This window comes from Lepidochelys kempii, chromosome 7 (genome assembly GCF_965140265.1).
Source record: "Lepidochelys kempii isolate rLepKem1 chromosome 7, rLepKem1.hap2, whole genome shotgun sequence".
Classification (NCBI taxonomy): domain Eukaryota; kingdom Metazoa; phylum Chordata; order Testudines; family Cheloniidae; genus Lepidochelys; species Lepidochelys kempii.
In genome coordinates, this window is record NC_133262.1 from 55,599,815 (window position 1) to 55,620,542 (window position 20,728).

General features: G+C 47.4%; 1 protein-coding gene across 1 annotated transcript; it reads left to right on the plus strand.

The window, feature by feature from the left end:
- The first annotated feature begins 2,230 nt into the window (after window positions 1-2,230).
- HIF1AN (hypoxia inducible factor 1 subunit alpha inhibitor) lies at window positions 2,231-20,728 on the plus strand. Its single transcript, XM_073352917.1, has 8 exons — window positions 2,231-2,448; window positions 7,369-7,619; window positions 9,194-9,342; window positions 11,361-11,506; window positions 12,364-12,470; window positions 12,933-12,996; window positions 13,414-13,524; window positions 14,883-20,728. The coding sequence occupies exons 1-8, from the start codon at window positions 2,266-2,268 to the stop codon at window positions 14,925-14,927; spliced, it is 1,056 nt and encodes a 351-aa protein (XP_073209018.1). The 5' UTR covers window positions 2,231-2,265; the 3' UTR covers window positions 14,928-20,728.

The following is a 20,728-nucleotide window of genomic DNA, read 5'->3' on the forward strand; positions in this document are numbered from 1 at the left end:
TACCCCATGTCCTGTGTAGCTGCAAGCCCCACTCAAGAGGTTGGCAGCTGCGACACAATGCCATCCAAGATCACTTGGCCAGAGCCGTCCCGTCCCCCGTGGGGAAGGTTGCTGTAAACTCCACCATCTCCGGAACTGACAGCCAACTGTGACTGGACATCGTCATCACCAACGAGGACCGGAAGAAGATCATCATGGTGGACGTCACAGTGTCCTTCGAGAACAGGACCCCGGCCTTCTATGATGCCCAAGCTTGAAAGGTAGAGAAATATGCCCCTCTGGCCGAAACCTTGAGAGCTAAGGGTTACCAGTCCAGACACGCTCACTGATCGTTGGAACCGTAGGCACATGGGACCCCAGTAACAAGTGACTACTGAGAGAATGTGGAATCGGTCAATGCTACGCTCGGCTGATGCGGCAACTTATGGTGTCGGACAGCATCAGGTGGTTGAGGGACACCTACATAGAACACATCACTGGACATCAGCAATACTAGGAAGGATGAGCTGGAGTGCTGATGAGAAGCACAGTCTGGAAAGTAACAAATACTTTCCTCATGGATTGTATTTTCTAAATGGACAACCAACCCAGTGGCAGATTTAGAGTTAGTGGGGCCCTGTGTGCAGCTTCATTTTTGCCCCCCCCCCACCCCCCGGCCCTTCTCCTAGGACCCAGCCAAGAAGAAGAACATTCTCTTATCTCTCCTCCACCCCATTTTTCATTATTTTTTTCTTCATCCTCCTCCTATATGATAAATAATAGGAAGTAAATGAAAATAAAGTGAGGTACCTTGATTGGGGCAGGGGCTTGGAGTGCAGGAGGGGGTGTGGACTCTGGGAGGCTGTTTGGGTGCTGGGTGCGAGCTCTGGGCTGGGACGGGGTTGGGAGGTGCTGAGGACTCTGGGAGGAAGTTTGGGTGCAGGGTGTGGGCTATGGGCTAGGGCAGGAGGTTGGGGTGTGGGAGGGGTCAGGGGGCGGCACTTACCTTGGGGGGCATGGCTCCCAAAGCGACCGGCACATCCCTCTGGTAGTGGCTCCTAAGTGGAGGAGGGCAGGGGATCTCTGCATGCCACTGCCTGCAGGCACCGCCCCAGCAGCTCCTATTGGCTGCAGTTCCCAGCCAGTGGGAGCTGCGGAGTAAGGGCGGTGGCAACACACGGAGAGACACACACACAGAGACCCCCGGGGGCTGCGGGGACATGCCGGCCACTTCCAGGAGCGGCGCAGAGGGAGGGAGGCAAAGCGAGCTGGGAGCCACCTTAGCCCTGCGGCTGGCATGTCTCTGCACACTGCTTGTGAGGACGGGGACAGCGGGTCTCCTGCTGCGCTGCCGGCTGGGACTCGGGGGCAGGTTGTCAGATGAGATTTGTCCTGCGTTTTGGGGGCCCCACTGTCATTGGGGGCCCAGTGCCACTGCGCTGTTTGTTTCATGGTAAATCTGCCTCTGAACCAACCTAATTCTCAACTACTGAGCAGACAATCTCCACGCAGTGGTATATTTTGCTTTCCACAACCAAATTTCCGTACAACTTTTCATGAGTGATGTATCGGAGTATTCAGATGCTGATATCTAAACTGTATTGTTAATCTATTCACCTAAATTTGGGTTATTGCTGATTATGTACTCTAGGTATCATGAAAGCAGCAAAGAGTCCTCTGGCACCTTGTAGACGAACAGATGTATTGGAGCATAAGCTTTCGTGGGTGAATACCCACTTCTTGCATCTGAGGAAGTGGGTATTCACCCACGAAAGCTTATGCTCCAATACGTCTGTTAGTCTATAAGGTGCCACAGGACTCTTTGCCGCTTTCTCAGATCCAGACTAACATGGCTACCCCTCTGATTCTAGGTATCATATGACTTTTAAAAATTAACTTTGTATTTGTGGATAATCTAAGCACCATACCCAGATGTACAGACACTCTTTTCCCAACCTGTGTATTATATATATTTTTTAACATTAGCTTTAATAAAATTTTAAAATATCCTTGGGGATCTGGGCCTTCCTCGACTGGGGGCTTACATTATTGAATACAATCCTGAGGTTCCCAATCCTCTCCCTGCTACTATCTCATTTTGTACCGCTGGGGGCGCTGTAGCCTCTCCCCAGGGCAATTCTCCCACCCGTGCTGCTGGGGGCGCCGCTCCCACTTCGGAGCCCCCCAGGCTTCTCCTCTCTATGGCTTTCCTTCTGTTTCCGGCGTCACTATGGAGGTGAAGTCGGGTATTTCCGGTTCTGGGTTCCATTTCCGGTGTAGGCGGCGATGGCGGCGGCCTCCTCCTCCTCGTCCGCGGAGGCGGGGGGCTCCGGGGCCCGGGAGGAGGCCGAGGAGACGGCGGGGCCCGGCTGGAGCGAGTCGCAGTTCCGCCATTACACCTTCCGGACGCAGCCCATCCCCCGGCTCAGCCACAGCGACCCCCGCGCCGAGGAGCTGATCGAGAACGAGGTGCCCGGGCCGCGGGGGCTGACGCCTGCGTGACAAGGGGCGTGAGGTGGGGAGCGCTGGGTGTGGGGAGGGCTCTGCGGGGCGAGAGGGGCCGCGGGGCTGCTGAGCCTCTGCCCCACCAGCCTGGGGCATCCCTCACAGGGTGAGGCTGTGTCAAGCGAGGCAGCTCTGGCGGGTGCTGGGCTTACGCAAACGTGGACAGGACACACCCAGCTGAGTTACGTGAATGCTCGTCCCAGACGCTCATGAGCCAACAACACAGAGGCTCCATCCAGTTCCCCCCAGCCTCGGGCCTCAGAGCTGTGAGGTCCTGCCCCGGTCAGAAGCCTGCCCGGTGTAAGGTTCATTACCCACTTGGCCCCTCCCTCGACTGGAGGGGACACACACTAGCCTTTGTAAACTGAGCACCAAGTACTTCAACCAAAACACACTGTTTTAGGTAAAATATGACAGATTTATTAACTACAGAAAGATAATTTTAAGTTATTATAAATAGCTAGCATAGAGATCAAAGTTGGTTACCTAAGAAATGAAATAAAATAAATTTGCAGTCTAAGTTTTATAAGCTAAACAGGATTTGAATCAAGCAATGTCTTGCCCTGACAGACAGTATAGTTCCTCAGTACACAGCCTGGGACTCTCCTCCAGCCAGAGGTGCTGACTTTGTGATTTGCCCAGGGTGGGGCGGGTATGCTCAGCTCCCGCTATGCCCCAGGCCCTGCCCCCACTCCATCCCTTCCCCCAAGCTCCCACCCACTCCCTGCCTCTTCCTGCCCTTTTCCTATCCCCATCCTGCCTCTTCTCACCCCATTCCACCCTCTACCCCAAGCACACCCCACTCCTGCTTCTCCTTCCCCTCCTGCACGCTGCTGAACAGCTGATTGTGGTGGGCAGGAGGTGCTGCTCCATGGGGCTGCCAGTGGGTGCTGAGCTCCCCCTATTTTTTTCCTGTGGGTGCTCTGGGGCTGGAGCACGTCCGGAGTTGGCGCTTATGCCTCCAGCCCAGGACCACCCTCCCCAATTCAAAGTCTTTGTCCTCTAGATGTTTCTTCCAGGTGTTGAGTTGTTGGGGGAGTTAGGCTAAATGATGATGTTACTTCCACAAGTTTGCTGGAAAGATTTTTTGCTATGATGTGGGTCAAGCAGTCGCCATTGTATATGTGGTTTCTCTGAGATGGTTGTTGGGAAAGTGGATTCTCTTCAATGGGCCATCAATACTTCTGGATACAACATTGTTGTATCTAAAAAGCTGGTTGTGGGTCTTCCCAACCTCACAACATATTTCAGTAACACACACATAGCAAAACTTCATAACCTCACATACAATGATAGTACGTACAATCCAACATAGAATCATAGAATCATAGAATATCAGGGTTGGAAGGGACCCCAGAAGGTCATCTAGTCCAACCCCCTGCTCAAAGCAGGACCAATTCCCAGTTAAATCATCCCAGCCAGGGCTTTGTCAAGCCTGACCTTAAAAACCTCTAAGGAAGGAGATTCTACCACCTCCCTAGGTAACGCATTCCAGTGTTTCACCACCCTCTTAGTGAAAAAGTTTTTCCTAATATCCAATCTAAACCTCCCCCACTGCAACTTGAGACCATTACTCCTCGTTCTGTCATCTGCTACCATTGAGAACAGTCTAGAGCCATCCTCTTTGGAACCCCCTTTCAGGTAGTTGAAAGCAGCTATCAAATCCCCCCTCATTCTTCTCTTCTGCAGGCTAAACAATCCCAGCTCCCTCAGCCTCTCCTCATAACTCATGTGTTCCAGTCCCCTAATCATTTTTGTTGCCCTTCGCTGGACTCTCTCCAATTTATCCACATCCTTCTTGAAGTGTGGGGCCCAAAACTGGACACAGTACTCCAGATGAGGCCTCACCAATGTCGAATAGAGGGGAACGATCACGTCCCTCGATCTGCTCGCTATGCCCCTACTTATACATCCCAAAATGCCATTGGCCTTCTTGGCAACAAGGGCACACTGCTGACTCATATCCAGCTTCTCGTCCACTGTCACCCCTAGGTCCTTTTCTGCAGAACTGCTGCCTAGCCATTCGGTCCCTAGTCTGTAGCTGTGCATTGGGTTCTTCCGTCCTAAGTGCAGGACCCTGCACTTATCCTTATTGAACCTCATCAGATTCCTTTTGGCCCAATCTTCCAATTGGTCTAGGTCCTTCTGTATCCTATCCCTCCCCTCCAGCGTATCTACCACTCCTCCCAGTTTAGTATCATCCGCAAATTTGCTGAGAGTGCAATCCACACCATCCTCCAGATCATTTATGAAGATATTGAATAAAACCGGCCCCAGGACCGACCCTTGGGGCACTCCACTTGATACCGGCTGCCAACTAGACATGGAGCCATTGATCACTACCCGTTGAGCCCGACAATTTAGCCAGCTTTCTACCCACCTTATAGTGCATTCATCCAGCCCATACTTCCTTAACTTGCTGACAAGAATACTATGGGAGACCGTGTCAAAAGCTTTGCTAAAGTCAAGAAACAATACATCCACTGCTTTCCCTTCATCCACAGAACCAGTAATCTCATCATAAAAGGCGATTAGATTAGTCAGGCATGACCTTCCCTTGGTGAATCCATGCTGGCTGTTCCTGATCACTTTCCTCTCATGCAAGTGCTTCAGGATTGATTCTTTGAGGACCTGCTCCATGATTTTTCCAGGGACTGAGGTGAGGCTGACTGGCCTGTAGTTCCCAGGATCTTCCTTCTTCCCTTTTTTAAAGATTGGCACTACATTAGCCTTTTTCCAGTCATCTTAAAGATGACAGAATATTAAACAGAATATTAATGTTCAACAGATCAAGCCTTTCAAAATGATACCTCACAAGGCATACTTTGAACAGAACATATCATAATTATATGACAGTGCTGAATATGGGGGTTAAGGGTGCTGCTTTGAGGTACAGAGTGTGACGGTGTGGGGGGGCAGGGCACTTGGTAGTGCTGGGGGTGTGTGGGGACAAAGCCCAGGGGTGTCGTGGGTGGGAGGCTGGGGCTGATAGCAGGGGCTGATGTGTATCTGTCAAGGAGTGTGTTTGTGTGGGGGAGATCATGTGCACTTGGGGTTCCTGGTGAGCAGGTGTGAGCACCTGCTGACTCACTCTGGATGGTGTTAGCAGCCCAGGGATCTATGTGCTGTGGGTAAAGGGCTCATGGAGGAAATCTCCAAAGGCTGAGAGCACCTAGCAAGAGTGGGATTTCTGAAGGTGGTATATGTGATAGAACTAAGAGTAAAGGAGAGAAGATTAGAGAGGAAATGTAGGTTAGGTATGGGGAAAGCTTTCTGAAGGAGAGAGAATTGGGCTGTGGAATCACCTCCCAAGAGAAGCCACTTGAGTCATTGCCGTGTACAAGATCATACACTGTAAGCAGTGCTTTAATTTCTTGTGTTGTGAGGAACAACATTAATATTGAAAGTAATTAAATTATCATTTCTCACATTGGCTGTTTCCCTTTTTTCTCAATTTGGGCATTGAAAAATTAATGTTTGTTTTCCCCTTTTGTTCATAGTTAGCCTTTCTGTCAGTTGCTGCACTGTTGCAGTTGCGAAAGCTTCAGGGAAAGTTAGATCTTTGTTCTGGAATGTAAATCATGAAAACTTTATTTTGGAAAGCAATGTTTTTACAGACTTGGACTTTGATGCCAAATTTGGGTGTTGTCACCAATTTGAAGACAGTACCGTAGGGACCAATCCTATACTCGTTGCCATGGTTCAAAGTAGATGGGATTTAGTAAGGCTTCCCCATCTTTAATGTCTATGAAATGAGTGAGGTACTTGTGGTTTCATGGAAGCAAATCCATAAGAAGGGAAGTGGGCATGCAAGTTTCAGGGCTCGTCTACACTTCCGCTTATGTTGATATAACTTACGTTGCTCATGGTGTGAAAAAGCTACCTCTCCGGAGCGACGTACATTATACCGATCTAAGCGCCGGTGTGGACAGCACTATGTTGATGAAGATGTTCTCCTGCCGACACAGCTATTGGCCTCTTGCGGAGGTGGCGTTATGCTGACAGAAGAGCGTCTTCACCAAACATGCCACAGCAGTGCAGCTGTGCCGATATAGTGCTTCTAGTGTAGATTAGCCTTTAGAAACATAGGGGTGGTTCTTAGGAAGTTTGGGGAGTATGTGTGGAAAGAAGTATGGAAAAGGCTGGGGTGTTTTCAAGTAACTGTTTATGGTATAGGGAAGATGGATGGAATTTCCTTCTAGGGAGGATTCTGACTACATCTGTGTCCATCTAGGAAATGGGATAATCTCTGCTATCCCTTTGCCTGTACCTCAGCTTGACCTTTCTGTTGGAGGAGGATGAGACAGAGACTGGTTCCTTTCAGATTTCAGCACTGCTCCTTAAATTACCAAAGGGGCTTCTAAGGATCAATACAAATATTTCTACCTACTTTCCTGGAACAGAACACTCTTCTTCAGCGTCATTCCTAGATTCACCTGTCCAGGAATCAAACCCGAGACCACTATAAGGCGGTGTGGAGTATTCATATCCTATCCTATACTCTATGTATTATGGGGGTGTCTTATCCTTCGCATTAGCTGCTGTCCAAGTCAGGATATTGGACTAGAAAGACCATGTGGTATAACCAAATAAAGTAATTTCCGTATCCTTCCCTGACATGCTTCTATGACTGGTTTATAGAGTTGATTAGTGGCATCTGGCACTCCTTTGTGAGCATATCACGAGAAAGTGGTGACTAGTTCCTAATTTTTCTTGTATTTTTGGGACTTTCTTCCTCCTCCTTCCCAGACCCTGTTGCCTGATTTTCCTCCTCCCCCTTCCTACTGCTTCAGAAGGGAAACTGTATGGTTATGATAATGAGTTAAAGTATCTCCCAGTTTCTCCAGAAATCCTTGAACCAGTGTGCTTTCTTTTCCTGTCTAGGAGCCAGTGGTCCTAACAGATACAAACTTGGTGTATCCTGCCCTGAAGTGGGACCTGGACTACCTCCAGGAGAACATTGGCAATGGGGACTTCTCAGTGTATAACGCCAGCACATACAAGTTTTTGTACTATGATGAGAAGAAAATGGCCAATTTCAAGAACTTCAAGCCGAAGTCGAACAGGGAAGAGATGAAGTTTAGTGAGTTTGTGGAGAGACTCCAGGAAATACAGCAGCAAGGGAGTGGTGAGAGGTAGGTGATACTTGGAAAGCTCTCCAGTTGCACAGGTTTAACTGGTGATCGATTTAAGATTTAGGCACTGTAAATGATTTGAGAGAGCATTTGGACCCGCTTTTTTTCATCTTCACTATGATTTCTCCTCCTCAGATTCAGTGTTGGAGGAGGGTGGTGTTCTCAGGTGTCCTGGGTTTGGTCATCCACTTGTTAAGTGTTTCAAAGATGTCTGTCTACATTTATCACAGAATTTTTCAGTGTTTTCCTGATAGGACTTTCACGTTCTTTGGCAGGAATACAGTGCTCGTGAAAGATGCTTTGCTTGGCAGCACTGAAGGCTAAAGGCCATGATCCCTAGAAAAGTCACCCACTGGCAATCCAACTTTTCCTATGCTGTCCCACCAATGTATGCTAGCTCTGACTTGGCAGATGAGAATGGTGTCGAGTCTCTTATTGTATATTGCATGGCCTCTCTTCTGAGACTGCTAGCAATGGTGCAAATTAGTGGCAGTTGTTCTGGCAATATTTATGTGGGTGCTTATCCACTAGCAACTAGCCTTATCCCAGCAACTGCTTTCAACAGGCCACCAAGCAGTTACTGGATGGTAACAACTTCTGGATGCTATTAACCTTGGCCGAGGTTGAACAAGCTATATACCACCCAGTGGCTCTGTATGCCATTACCAGTTTTCAGAGCCATTCAGTTCCCCCTCAGGTTTTGCCCTTTTAGATGATATGCCAGAACCTATCACAGATCTTACACAGCTTTGCTGGTGAATATGGGTATAGGGTGTCTAATGCATGTACCGCTGAGATTGCAGTGACTGAGGCACTGATAGTTTGGTCTCCTACAACTAAAGGCACCTTAGTGTATGACCAGCTGAGGTCTGAGGTTGATGTGCTATATTCCTTCACAGACATTCTGCCCACAGGAACTCTTAATCAGAGAGGCCCCTCTGGTGGTTAGTGACGGAAAGTAAGTGGAAGAGTTAATTTGGGGGATATTGATTAACTTTGCTTGACTGTACAGTCGCTTGCTTGATAATGGATTGGGATTTAAGCTTCCCTCCTGCTGCACTTGCTGGTTAGTGTTTCTTCTAGCCATTCCTCTGAGATCTCGGAAATCGTTTTGGATTGCTCCAAAGCCCCACTCATCCCAAAATCTTTACTCAACCGATTACTGTTTGATCTAAATTAGATTTAATTTCCTCCTATGGTGGGAAATTCTGCAGACGAAGTTTGATCCCTCGGATTTTTGGAACTTTTCCTTTCCACAGACACCTACATTTCTTATAGTTTTGCTTGCCACTGTTGGTGACAGAGTAGAATTTCTAAAAACTAGATTTCCCTCTTTTGCAGAGAGCTGAGTGGGACATGTAATTCTCCACGTAGTTCCTGAAGTTAACTTGTGATATTGGTCTCCTCTTAACATGTTTCACATACATGAAATCTACCTGTCTCTGTTAGTATGGAGTGTGTGTGTGTGTGTGTGTGTGAGAAGACCGGGAAAGACATCTCTCTAAGGGTGGATGAGAAGATGCCTGTGTATCCATATGTATGCGTAACACTCATTTTTCCCTTGGGAAATACAGGTTGTATCTGCAGCAGACTCTGAATGACACGGTTGGAAGGAAGATTGTGGTGGATTTCTTGGGCTTTAACTGGAACTGGATTAACAAGCAGCAAGGGAAGCGTGGCTGGGGGCAACTGACTTCCAACTTACTGCTTATTGGCATGGAAGGTAAGCAACCAGTGTTGATTCTGAAGGGCATGAGGGAGACTTGGTAATTCTGGTGTATTTCAACTCTGGGGGTCGCTTTAATCTGAACTTACCACTTGTTTGCAGAGTGTCTCTGAAGCAGCACAGATAGCTTTAAGGGGGGACTCCTTGTACACACAATTTTTAATTTATGTTGCATGGAGAGAGGGTCAGGAGAGTACCCTTCTGCTTGTGGTTGCTGGAAGATAAATTTCTACGTGTCTAATTACTCCCTGAAGTGTCAACTCTGATACAGACAAAAGTTGTGCAGTGTGTTTTGAACTAATAGTTGACATAGCCACCCCTGGCATATATCAGTGGGGGATGAACTGATCCCTGTGTCTTACTTGAGCACTTCAGGCTTTTTGGATTTGATGCTCAGTACAGTGTCCTCTAACTTATTTTTATGTATTCGAATTAACTGCAAGCAGGGACCAGCAGTAGAACTGAGAAGATCAGAGTTTAAGATCTTGCAAGCTAAGCAGGATTAGATCTGTTCAATATTTGCATGGGAGACCACCAAGGAAAACCCAGATATTGCAGGAGGAGATGCTGGTAACTTACTAAGAGACGTTCTTTCCTGAATCAGTACTGAAGCAGTGCTTCAGGATAGTGTTAATGGGCAGTGTATTGCAGGGAGGAGCTGTCTCTTGAATGAGACTTAAATCTGATATTGCAAAATTATATCGGGCACTGGGGAACTTGGAAATAGATAACTCCTAAAATATAGCATAAAGTGGAACCTCTAATTAATTTAGAGACTGATATGTAGACTTAGGTACTGGAAAATATATACACTACTTCATTTCCTTTATACAGAGCATTTTAGTAGAAGGTTGATATTTCTTTACCTTGACATTTTGAGGATGAACTTTAAAAGTTCTGAGGCATGCTGGATGCAACGTAATCCAGCTGTCCATCATACTTGTATCTCCTGGGGTACAATCTTAAAATCCTCAGAAATTGCTGGCTTGTTCAAGTTCTGGCTACACTTATCCCTATGCAGTGAAGTGTAAGCTGTTCATCCATGTGCAGAGCAGCCTTTTGTGTGTGTTTCTGAAACCTTTCAAAAACACTACATTGGCACTTTTCAAAGGGTCGTATCTTGGTCAGATGAATTCCAAATCTCATCAGGGCAGTCAGTCACTGAGGGTTCAGACTGGGTCAGTTTGCTATGGTGAAATGGGACATGTTTCTGGAGGTTGCCATCTTGTGGTTCAGAATCTACAGTTCCAGTTAATTCCTTTTAAGTGTCTAGCCATTGTGGTCACTAAGATACCTTCAAAATGCAAAGAAAATGTAAACCATCGCAGTGAGGTCTGAATTTACAGAAGCAATAGCTCAGAGTGGTGTCCAGGGTTTGGTTTAAGGGCTAGTTGACTCAAGTCTAACCAAAAGAATCAGTCTTGCTAACTATCTCACTGCTGGTCAAAGTATCAGAGAAAGGGGAGGGACAGTCATGTTATAAAGACCTACTGTGAAGGAACTGTCATTTGGCATCTCATGGGAGTGGAAAGAAATTTGTGAGCAAAGCATGCAAATGTACCATGTGGGGCCCTTTTTAGAGAGGGCCGTTTCTATGCCATAATTGCATCTTCCTTTCTTCAGGCATCAAGGTTCTTAAGTTATTGGGTCTTCTTAAAACAAGTTCTTTCCCACTCTTGTACTCAAACAGCTGAACAGGTTTTCTTAAAACTTTCTATAAATGTTACCTTCCACCTTCAGGCTGAGACCAAATTGGAAAAACTCATAATGAAAAGTGAGAGTTGGGAGTAACTGAGAATGAGGGTTAAAACGGAAACTGTTCTGTAACTTTAACTCTAGCAGTTGCTAGCCCTGCTGTAATGCCTGGTTTGTAAAGTGCTTTAGGATCCTTTGCTCTGTTTAGTTCTATAGACATGTATGGCAGTTCGTTGTTGCCCCAGTGAGGCCTATAACCTGTTCCTTTGCCCAAGCCTTTAAAGTATATGTGAGAGTTATCAGTCTCTTTCTTTGTCCAGGGAATGTGACACCAGCTCACTATGATGAGCAACAGAACTTCTTCGCTCAGATTAAGGGCTACAAGCGGTGTATCCTGTTCCCTCCAGATCAGTTTGAATGCCTCTACCCTTACCCTGTGCACCATCCATGTGACAGGCAGAGCCAGGTGAGAATAAGATCTATAGTGAACTGGATCTGTTCCCTACTATGCACCAAAAAAGAACGTGCATAAAAATCACTAAATCCATGGGCGATATGCCAGTATCAGTACAGTGTACTAGTGCCTATCCTGATGCTGAACCTTTAGAGCACGTCCACTAGTTGTTACCTTTGGTATCGATATGTGGTGCTGGAAAATGGGACTCTATTGTGCATCAGAGTTATGAATTAGACTTCTTTAGTGTCACTGTGAGGCAGTATATTTTAGTGCTTGGAGCCGACAGAGCTCTAGCCCTGAGTAGGGCATGTCAGTCTCAGTGTCTCAGTTTTCCGATCTTCTGTCTAGCACACTGGTGTTATGAAGCTGAATGTTGGCAGTTCCTTGAGATGCTGTAGAAATGCCAAGTGTTGTTTACTGTGCCTTGGGTGTTTGAGTGGTGCATTTGTCAGCCACAGAACATAACTCTTCTGGAATGGTACCAGTATTCTTATTTTGTTTGCTTTGGTCCAAAGACGTTTTTCTTTTAGTCATAAGCATTTCCTACTGATGGGAAATAACAGGGACATTGCTTCTTCTCTCGTACCTTTCCCTCCTCCCCTCTTTTTCTTAAGTATTTAACAAGACACCTATTCCAAGAGAGCTACTCGACGCAGATCTGCCTTGGGCTGTGCTGCAGGAGTTGGAAGTGTGTGTGGAACTATACACCGCACCTGGGACTGGTACACTGTATAGGAATGTAACTGCTGCACAGGACAGACCTGCAGGGAGAACCTGCAGTAGAGGCTGCTGTCTGAGCAGAGTGCACTCCTGAATTTCCTCCCTCTGGCTGATCAGTGCTGCATCCTTGTCTCTTGATCTGCTAGGTGGACTTTGACAATCCTGACTATGAGAAGTTTCCCAATTTCCAGAACGTGGTTGGCTATGAGACAGTGGTAGGCCCGGGTGATGTGCTCTACATCCCTATGTACTGGTAAGGAGGATCCAATGAGCTGGGAGAAGGAGGGGAGGGAGTGTGGCCAGCAGGTGCAGAGATTTAGACAGAAAGGGTGGTCTTTTGATTAAAGCATTGCACTGCGATTCAGAAGATCTCGGCTCCTATTTCTGGCCAAGCTACAGATTTGTAGTGAGATCTTGAACAAGTCTTAACCACTCCATGCTTCAGTTTCCCATCTGTGAAATGGGAGTAATAATATCTGCTACCTCTGAATGTTGAGGATAAATCTGTTAATGTGCATGAGGCATTCGCATACTACAGTGAGATGTGCTCTAGCAATGCACATTTAAATAACTAAGGGGAGTTGTTCAAGTAATTGTGCTGGTGACTGAGTGACATGCCAAGGTGCCTCTCCTGCACTCTGGCTTGCATCCAACACTTATGTCTGTGTAGCTCATTCTTTTGATAGTAGCTCTCCCGTTTTGTGTTTCCATGTAGGTGGCATCACATTGAGTCTCTGCTGAATGGCGGAACCACCATCACTGTGAACTTCTGGTACAAGGTAAGCACATGTCCATCTGCACTCCTGTGGGAGCCCATTATTCAGTAGGATTCCCACTGTCCCTGTGGCACCCCACCATGAAGACAGGATGGCAAGCATGGAGAACTCTACTGCCTGAATCATAGAAATTTACGGCTGGAGGGGACCTCACGGGGTTATGTAGTCCACCCCCCCTGTGCTGAGGCAGGATTAAGTGTGCCTAGATTGGACCATCCCTGGAATGTATTCTTCTAACCCATTCTTAATCTTGTCTATAAGGACTTGTCACTAGCAAGGTTTCTTCCTCTGGAGGCATGGGGGTATTGCAGTTGAATAGCCAGGGTGCTTGGGTGTGAGTGGCATTGTTTGCTAAGATTGGGGTAAGGTTGAGGCATTTCAGGAAGGACACAATGAGGTGTTCTTTCTCTTTACTTTCAGGGTGCTCCCACCCCAAAGAGAATTGAGTATCCCTTAAAGGCGCATCAGAAAGTGGCGATAATGAGGAACATTGAGAAGATGCTGGGAGAGGCCCTGGGAAACCCACAAGAGGTAAAGTAAAAGTTAGAGATGCTGCCACCCCCACTGAAATGTCCAAGTGTGGACTGCAGAACTCTGGATCCCAGCAAACCACCTGAGGCTGCCTGTGATATTAATGGGGATGGGTGACACCGCACTAGTGGCAATTCTTCATCCTCTACCCTAATAGTCCTTGGACACAAAAGGCTGAGATCCTCAAAGTACAGTGCTTGGGCTGATGAGTACAACCAGTGACGTAGTGCAAAAACTGGGAAATAGTCTCTTCTGCCCACAGCTTGCGCTGTTTGGTTGCGGATGCTGGCAGAAAAGGATGCTGGTCAGAGGCACTAGTGACAACATTAAGGTATGATATTTCAGGAGCAGGGAGGGTGATAAATAAATGCTCCATAATCAGTTTTTCAGTGGGATACACAATTTTATTTTTTAGCTCTGCTGGGCTGAGAGAGATTTGACCTCAAAACTGACTCATTTTGAATACCACCTTGCTTTTTTCCCCCCGACTTGAGTTCCAATATGATTTTTACCAGCTGGCATCTCATGATGCAGTGGATTAAACTGGGAATCAGAATCTGGTTTTGAAGGGCTGTTATCTCTTTGGTGGAGGTTGAAATACTGGGTGTGGAATACAAACGTTTTCATGGCCAGTAAACCCTTCCAAGCACTGGTCCTAGACCACTGATTAGTGCAAGAACACTTAAATCTCTGTATAATGTCAACAAATGTTCTTTATCCAATTTACATGCTATCTGGATGATCCAAATAAAAATGCCTTTCAATACTAATGCATGATGAGAGATTCCTTCCCTGACTATTCACAGGGAATGCTGAGGGATAGGAGCAGCCTTGACTGCAGGCCAAACCTTAGGATTGAGGGACAAATATTGTCTTCCCTTTCTATAATGCTTGTGATTTTAAGTAACCCCAGAGTACCTTACTGGTGATACAGAGGAAATGCTCCTTCTCCACTCGAAAATAAAGCAGCCCCTGTTCAGTGTGGCATAAGATTAGAACAGGAAGTGAAGAAAACTGTCTCCAGTTGAAACTGCAGGTGGGATTTTGTGTAGGAAAGTTGTCACTACTCGCCAGGACACTGTGGTTAACTCTGGTGGAAGATGCTAGGGGATCTTTAATAACCATAAGCGATCAAGACTCATTTGACATCTCCTCTGAATCTTATCAGGAGATTGGTTCACTGCTAACTGGGCAGAATAACCAGCTCCACTTCTTCCCAATCTGTATTCCTCTGAGATCCCCTTCTCTGGCCTGGCCTGGCCCGGCCCAGCTTAGCTTGTGGGAGTTAGGCTGCAGGCTGTGCCGCCCTTGTTGCTCTGCGCTTGCCATGGCTAATAATCTGTTTTTGCTTTGAACAGGTGGGTCCCCTGTTGAACATGATGATTAAGGGTCGGTATGACTAGACCCTGGCCACCTGGGTGACTGACGGTGGAGCTGCTTCATTCACGAGTAATGGAAGATACTGAGCGCTGGTATTGCACGCAGCACTTAAGACTGATGGGCTGCTGGCCCATCTCTGTCCCACTCCACGACAATTAAGGGGACTACTGGAACTGCAAAACCATTAGCCCACCTCCTTCCCCCTTCCCTCACTGTCATCCAACTGAATCTCCCAAGAAAGAACCTGCACTTAGTGAGCAAGAATCCAGCTTCCAATAAGTGTGTTTCCCCTGTCTGCCGAGACGAGGAATGTGGCGTCTGGCACTCGAATGCTTTTCTTCTTTGGGTTTTAATTTAAAGTGTTGAAAGAACAGTTTGGAAGGGAGCCAAGAGTGGTCTTGTTTCCACAAGCCCAGTGGCTGGGTTTCTGTGATGGTGCTGGCAGTGGACACAGTACCCCTGAAATCTGGGACAGTCAGCCTGGATAGCAGAAAGCCTTAGGTTCCATGATCCTGTTGTGTTAGAGGTCTTGTTCTTGCTGGGTCTTGGCACCGTGGGACAGCAGGAATGAGCATGTGATGACTTGTTTGAGGAGAAACTGGAAAGATGGTTTGGAACCCCCCCCACCACCCTGCTCCCAAAAGATGCAGTGCTCAGGGTATTGGGAGCTTGGTACCTAGCAGGGTGATCAAGTTGAATCCATACAGTATGTATGCACACAACGCCACCCTTTGAGTCCTGCCTCTGTCAGATGTGTCACAGGAAACCTCCTCTCTCCCGTTCACAGCAGAGTTCTTTGAGGAGTGAAGGTCTCCTGCTTTTCTCTAAAGCTGCAGCATGGTTAGAAGTGGATGTAACGTGGTGAGGGAGACAGATTACGAGGGCACTCACCAAGTCTCCCACGATGAAACCATGTCAAAATTGATCTCCTGGGGCCCTGAGACTGATGAATAGCCAGTTAAAATCAGCTTCCCTTTTCTCCACCAGGGGGTGCCGGCTTCCTGGACAAAACACAGAAAGTGCCCTTTACTAATTAACTGTGTGTGTTGTGAGGCTGTAGTGTTGCTCCCTTCCTTGTATGGTCATGTGGGGAGGCGGGGAAACTTTCATACCTGTGTTCATTTTGTTTGAATCCTTTATGTTCTCATACTTGGCACAACAATTTTCAGAATGAGAAGAGAGAGTCTACAGGAGCAGCAGAACTTCCTTTTAGAGTCCTGGCAATCGCCCTGAAAAACTAGCATGCCTTCCTAGTCCTTTCCCTGCAGAGCCTTCCAAACTCACATGGAGCCTTGCCTTGCCTTGCCTTGCCTTGCTCTGCTGTTCCTGGGTGGGAAACTTGCATACTGAACACGGTTGTAATTGATAATCAAGATTAGAAAAGCTGGTTTGGATCCCATCTAATTCACCCCGCTGACCAGTGAAGGGTGTTCTCTTCACTATGTTTCGTAGTGCTTTGTCTCCTTGACTGTTTAGGGCTGATTGTGACATTTGGGTTTCTGTGAAGTGTGTAGCCCAGAGAGGAGATGTTGTTGCGGAAACAGAATGATATCCATGGCATGCCATGTCCCATCTTGTGCTGGGACGACTCTTGTACCGTTTACTGTGAACTTCTCTTATGCAGGAATAGAAGAAAGACTCAGCAAAACTGAGTTGTTGGACAGCATCTGGATGGAACTTCGGTGTCTGTCTGTTGACCATCACTATTTGTGGCTCTGATACCAAGAGAGGTGCTACGGGTCAGAGCAGGAGTCTTGTTACCAAACATCTCTGTGTCCCTGACTTAGCAGTATATAATCAAGGTCAAAGAGAGCAGCAGGAGACAAACTTCCTCTCCAGAGCACTGTCTAGGTCAGAATGAAGGTCACTCAGCTGGATTCGTGTCAACGTTCAGCCTTGGGGGAGGGAGGAAGGACCCTCTTCTGCCTCTGCCTGAAAGTGAAGCCTTCCCAAGAGTTGTTGGTGTGTGCAGTCTCTCCGCCCTTGGTGGGAAGACACTCAGCTGGAGTCTCACCTGCGTGCCACTCTTGGGAGCACAGCAGTCTCAGCCAGTGTTCTGAGCAGCTCGTGGGGCGCCACCAGCTCCTGAAGCCCAGGCTGAGAATTCCAAGGGGCTCATGAAGGATGGTATATCTGGAACTTCAGGGTCCTTTCTTCTTTATTTGCCAAAGGTCTAACTTTGAAGTGTCAGAACAGTTTTTGCTGCACTTGACTGGCATGAAAGCTCAGTTTACAATGCACTGATGGACTCTCTCTTTTTTCCCCCCCTCCCCCCTTTCCACCCTGTGTTTTCAGTGCCCCTACCCTGGTCTTGGGAAGTTATGTATGTGTGTGTGTGTGAGAAACACATGGTACCTTCTGAAATGTAGTTCTTAAATACAACCAATGTTGAACAACAGAAGTGTGTGGCTTTTATTCTCTGAGTGCTGCTCCCTAAAGGAGAACAGGAAGGCATCTGATCAGGACTCCTGTGGGAAGCGACATGGAGCTGGCCACCCAGGCTGGTTGCAGATGGAGGTTAGAACTCAGAACTCTTTCACTTCAGATTGTTTGAATGAATTCAGAGCAGGTGAAAGGTGCCTGATTGACAGCCCTAGCCTCTGACATCCTTTTATCCTCAGAGCCAGTGTAGCAGGAGTAATAGCAGTGCAAGCTGTGACCACTGCCCCTCCAAGCAGCCTTCCCTTGATCTGAAGGAACCATGCCTCTAAGAGTGAGAAAGGAGTCTAGGATATGGCTGATCCAATCCTTTACCTTTGAGAGCACTGTCGAGTGTAAATTAGTCCCCTTTGATTTATGGCCTTCAATATGGACTCTTGTCCTTTGGCAACAAGCATGAGAACTTTTCCCAGAGACCACCCAGTCTGTCAGGTAGTCATGACTGTCAGTCAGCACCAGCATGTGCTGGAGATGCAGGCGCAGCGTAGAGATGAAAAGCCGCATATCCCATTATCAGTCCCCTGAGCCATCTCATCCCCATTGTGCATTCAGCCAATTCCTCACTTTATTTGGTAATCAGCAGATCTGCACCTGTAGGTCCAGGTTAGTATTTGTGGGAGCTTGCCTGTACATACTTCAGGTGTGCATCAATGCCTATGGGTATTGCCTCATGTCTGTTACACTTCCAGGAAATGAGTACATACAGGCCTGGTAGCTCATTATGAACTGTCGTGTGTATTCAGCCACCTGCGAAACCTCAATGGGTGGGAATTGATTTAGGTAACTACTGTGCAGGTGTAGTAAGCTGAGGAAGGGCTGGGTGGGCAAGATCAGGCTTCTTCATGAAGGTGTTTTGGGAACTTCCCTAACCCAATGTTCTGATTGGATTTTTGTGTTTAACCTGTAAAACAAAACTGCAGAATGGGGGTGGTGAGCGTGTGATTGCTCTTAGGTCTCTTGATATCTCTGTTTGAGAGGAAATGGCAAATATGAAGTGGAGGGGGGTGGTGGAGAGCTGGGCAGCTGGGTGGACAGAGGTACTGGCAGTGGGTTACTTGGTCTGAGGAGCTCTAGCACGGTGCAGTCAGATTATGGGTATGTGTGAGAGTGCCTGGCTTGACCCTTTCCTAGTGCCTGTCCTAACCCTGTCTAGTGTCTGTGCTGTGAGCATGCCTTTTGAGTAACTTACTTTGGTGACAGGCCACAGTTCAGAAATGTCCACTCGCCCTTTGGTGGCTGCTTGCATCCACTGAACACAAAGCACTTTACCAACAAGCCTCACAACAGAATCGGGAGGGATGAATTCGCCCATTTTTTCCAGATGGGGAAACTGAGGCACAAAAGTGAAGTGAGTCATCCAGTGAGTGTGTTAGAGCTCTTGAGAAAAACACGCCTGATCTGACTCCTGTATGTTTAATTTACATCCTTTTCTTGTCTCTTCTCTAGGTTTCTCTTTCTCTTCTCTAGCTCCCATTTGCTTTTCTTTGTCTTCACCCTCTCCCCCGTTCTTTTGAAGGCAGATTCTCCTAGGGAAGTGGAAGGCCTCCTTTTGGCCATAGGGTTCCAGGCTGTATGTGCTTTCATGGCTGAACAGTGTCCTGTAGAAAGGTGGCAGGTTGCTACTGTCTTCATATAGATGAACTGCCCTGTGGCTGGCTGCATTAAGAGGCACCAAGGGAGCAGGGAGGTCAGGCAGTAGCTTTCAAGACATGGTATGCAGTCCATGATCATGCAGCTTTCCTACCTCCCTTAGCTGCAGCCTTCTGTTTCGCAGCTTAGTGTGTTGCCCTGAGCCATTTATTAAGCCTCACAACCATCATATGAGGTAGGAAACACTGTGTTTTCCTTCCACTGGTCTTTCCTTTATATTCCTACATCTCTGCATTCCCCTCTGCTGCCACCTTCTTTTTGTAAGGCGGTTCCTGGTGCATTTTGATGGCTATTGGAGCTCAGCTCCCTCCAGTTGAAGAGCTGGGCTTCAACCACCACGATGTCTTGGGAGGTTGGAGGTCAGCGGGAAGTTTCCTTCTGAGGAGTCAAGCAGTCACCACCTCCTTCGTGCATTGTTTTGCTCTGCTGCTGCATGGGATGGGTTCTGAGATGAGCAAGCCGAGGAGGAAGGAGGCAAAGCTCTCGCTGTGGTGAACGCATGCAAAGTAAGTTCTAATTACTGCCTTGCAAGTCAAATATTTGTTGCGAGCAGAGGATTAATTGGCGGGGGAGGGAGCGGAAGTGGAGGCTCTCGGAGTGTAAGTGGAACAGATGCCCGGACGCCTTGGGGAAACGCAGCTTTCCTCTACAAATCAGAGCTTTAAATTACAAGGCTTTTACCAACGAGAACAGTTGTGGGAAGTCGTCTGCTCTCATTTGCGTAATGGCTTCTGTCACTGGTGATTAGACACAGGATGAAGGAAAAGAAATTTGACAATTAGGAATGAGCGATCATTAATCAGAATCTTTGTTAGGAGAATGTGAGAAAGGAGGAAAAATATCCCACAAACAATGGAAGCCGCCAACTTGGCTATCACCGTGCCAGGCGTTCCACAGCAAGGCAGCCTTCAGGCACGCAACTCGAAGTGTCAGTGTTGCTCTACAGCACCTCCTCTGCCCAGGTGAGGAGTAGCATTAAGGGGCTGTGAAGGGGACCACAGGCCTACTTCTGCATGGCCAGAAAACTTTCAGGGAATCACCGTGCGCAAAATCTTTCCGTTTGGTCAGTGCTTCCCAGCCGACTGCTCTGTAAGGAAGAGATCACATCACCGATCCATCTCCCTGCTGCATTCAGCCACCTGGGTTCAGTTCTTAGGGCCCTGCTGCAAACCTCCAGCAATAGGTGTGTGGACAGCTTAGTCTTGCAGAGAATTTTTCCTAAAGCCTCACTCAGATCAGTGATTCACAAGGCAGAGAAGGGCCAGCGTGGTCTTGATTGACACATGTAAGATTAGGATGGGCAAAGTGAATGCTGCTCACGCTCCCTTCCTGATGTTGTAGCATATGAGAACAAGGAGGTGGTTGATGGATGCATGATAGGCAAATAAAGAAGGGAGCAGTATCCACACAGCCGGTAGCTTCTCTCTGTCATTCACTAGCATAGGACATCATCTGGTCCCATAGCATCAATGGCTAATTTGACCAGTGCTCACTAAACTGCCCACTTGTCTGCATCTCCTGCAACCATCTCCTTGGATGCTGCCCCTTCTTTCATGGAATGCTCTCTCTGAACTGATACATCAGGTTGCTGCACTCTTCTTCAGATCTCTCCTCTGGATTCACTTCTTTAATGCCAAGAGGAAATTAGCCAGCAACTAATGGGTTTGTGGAGTGGCATTGGGGTATAGCTAAAAGATGCATATGTTTAAAGCATATTAAACTCTCTTGTATATTG

Bases quoted from the DNA above. Each gene is read 5' to 3' on its own strand.
- HIF1AN (XM_073352917.1), top strand. From the start codon at position 2,266: ATGGCGGCGGCCTCCTCCTCCTCGTCCGCGGAGGCGGGGGGCTCCGGG. The intron at 11,507-12,363 runs GTGAGAATAAGA...TTGATCTGCTAG, and splicing joins CATGTGACAGGCAGAGCCAG to GTGGACTTTGACAATCCTGA. The intron at 13,525-14,882 runs GTAAAGTAAAAG...TGCTTTGAACAG, and splicing joins CCCTGGGAAACCCACAAGAG to GTGGGTCCCCTGTTGAACAT.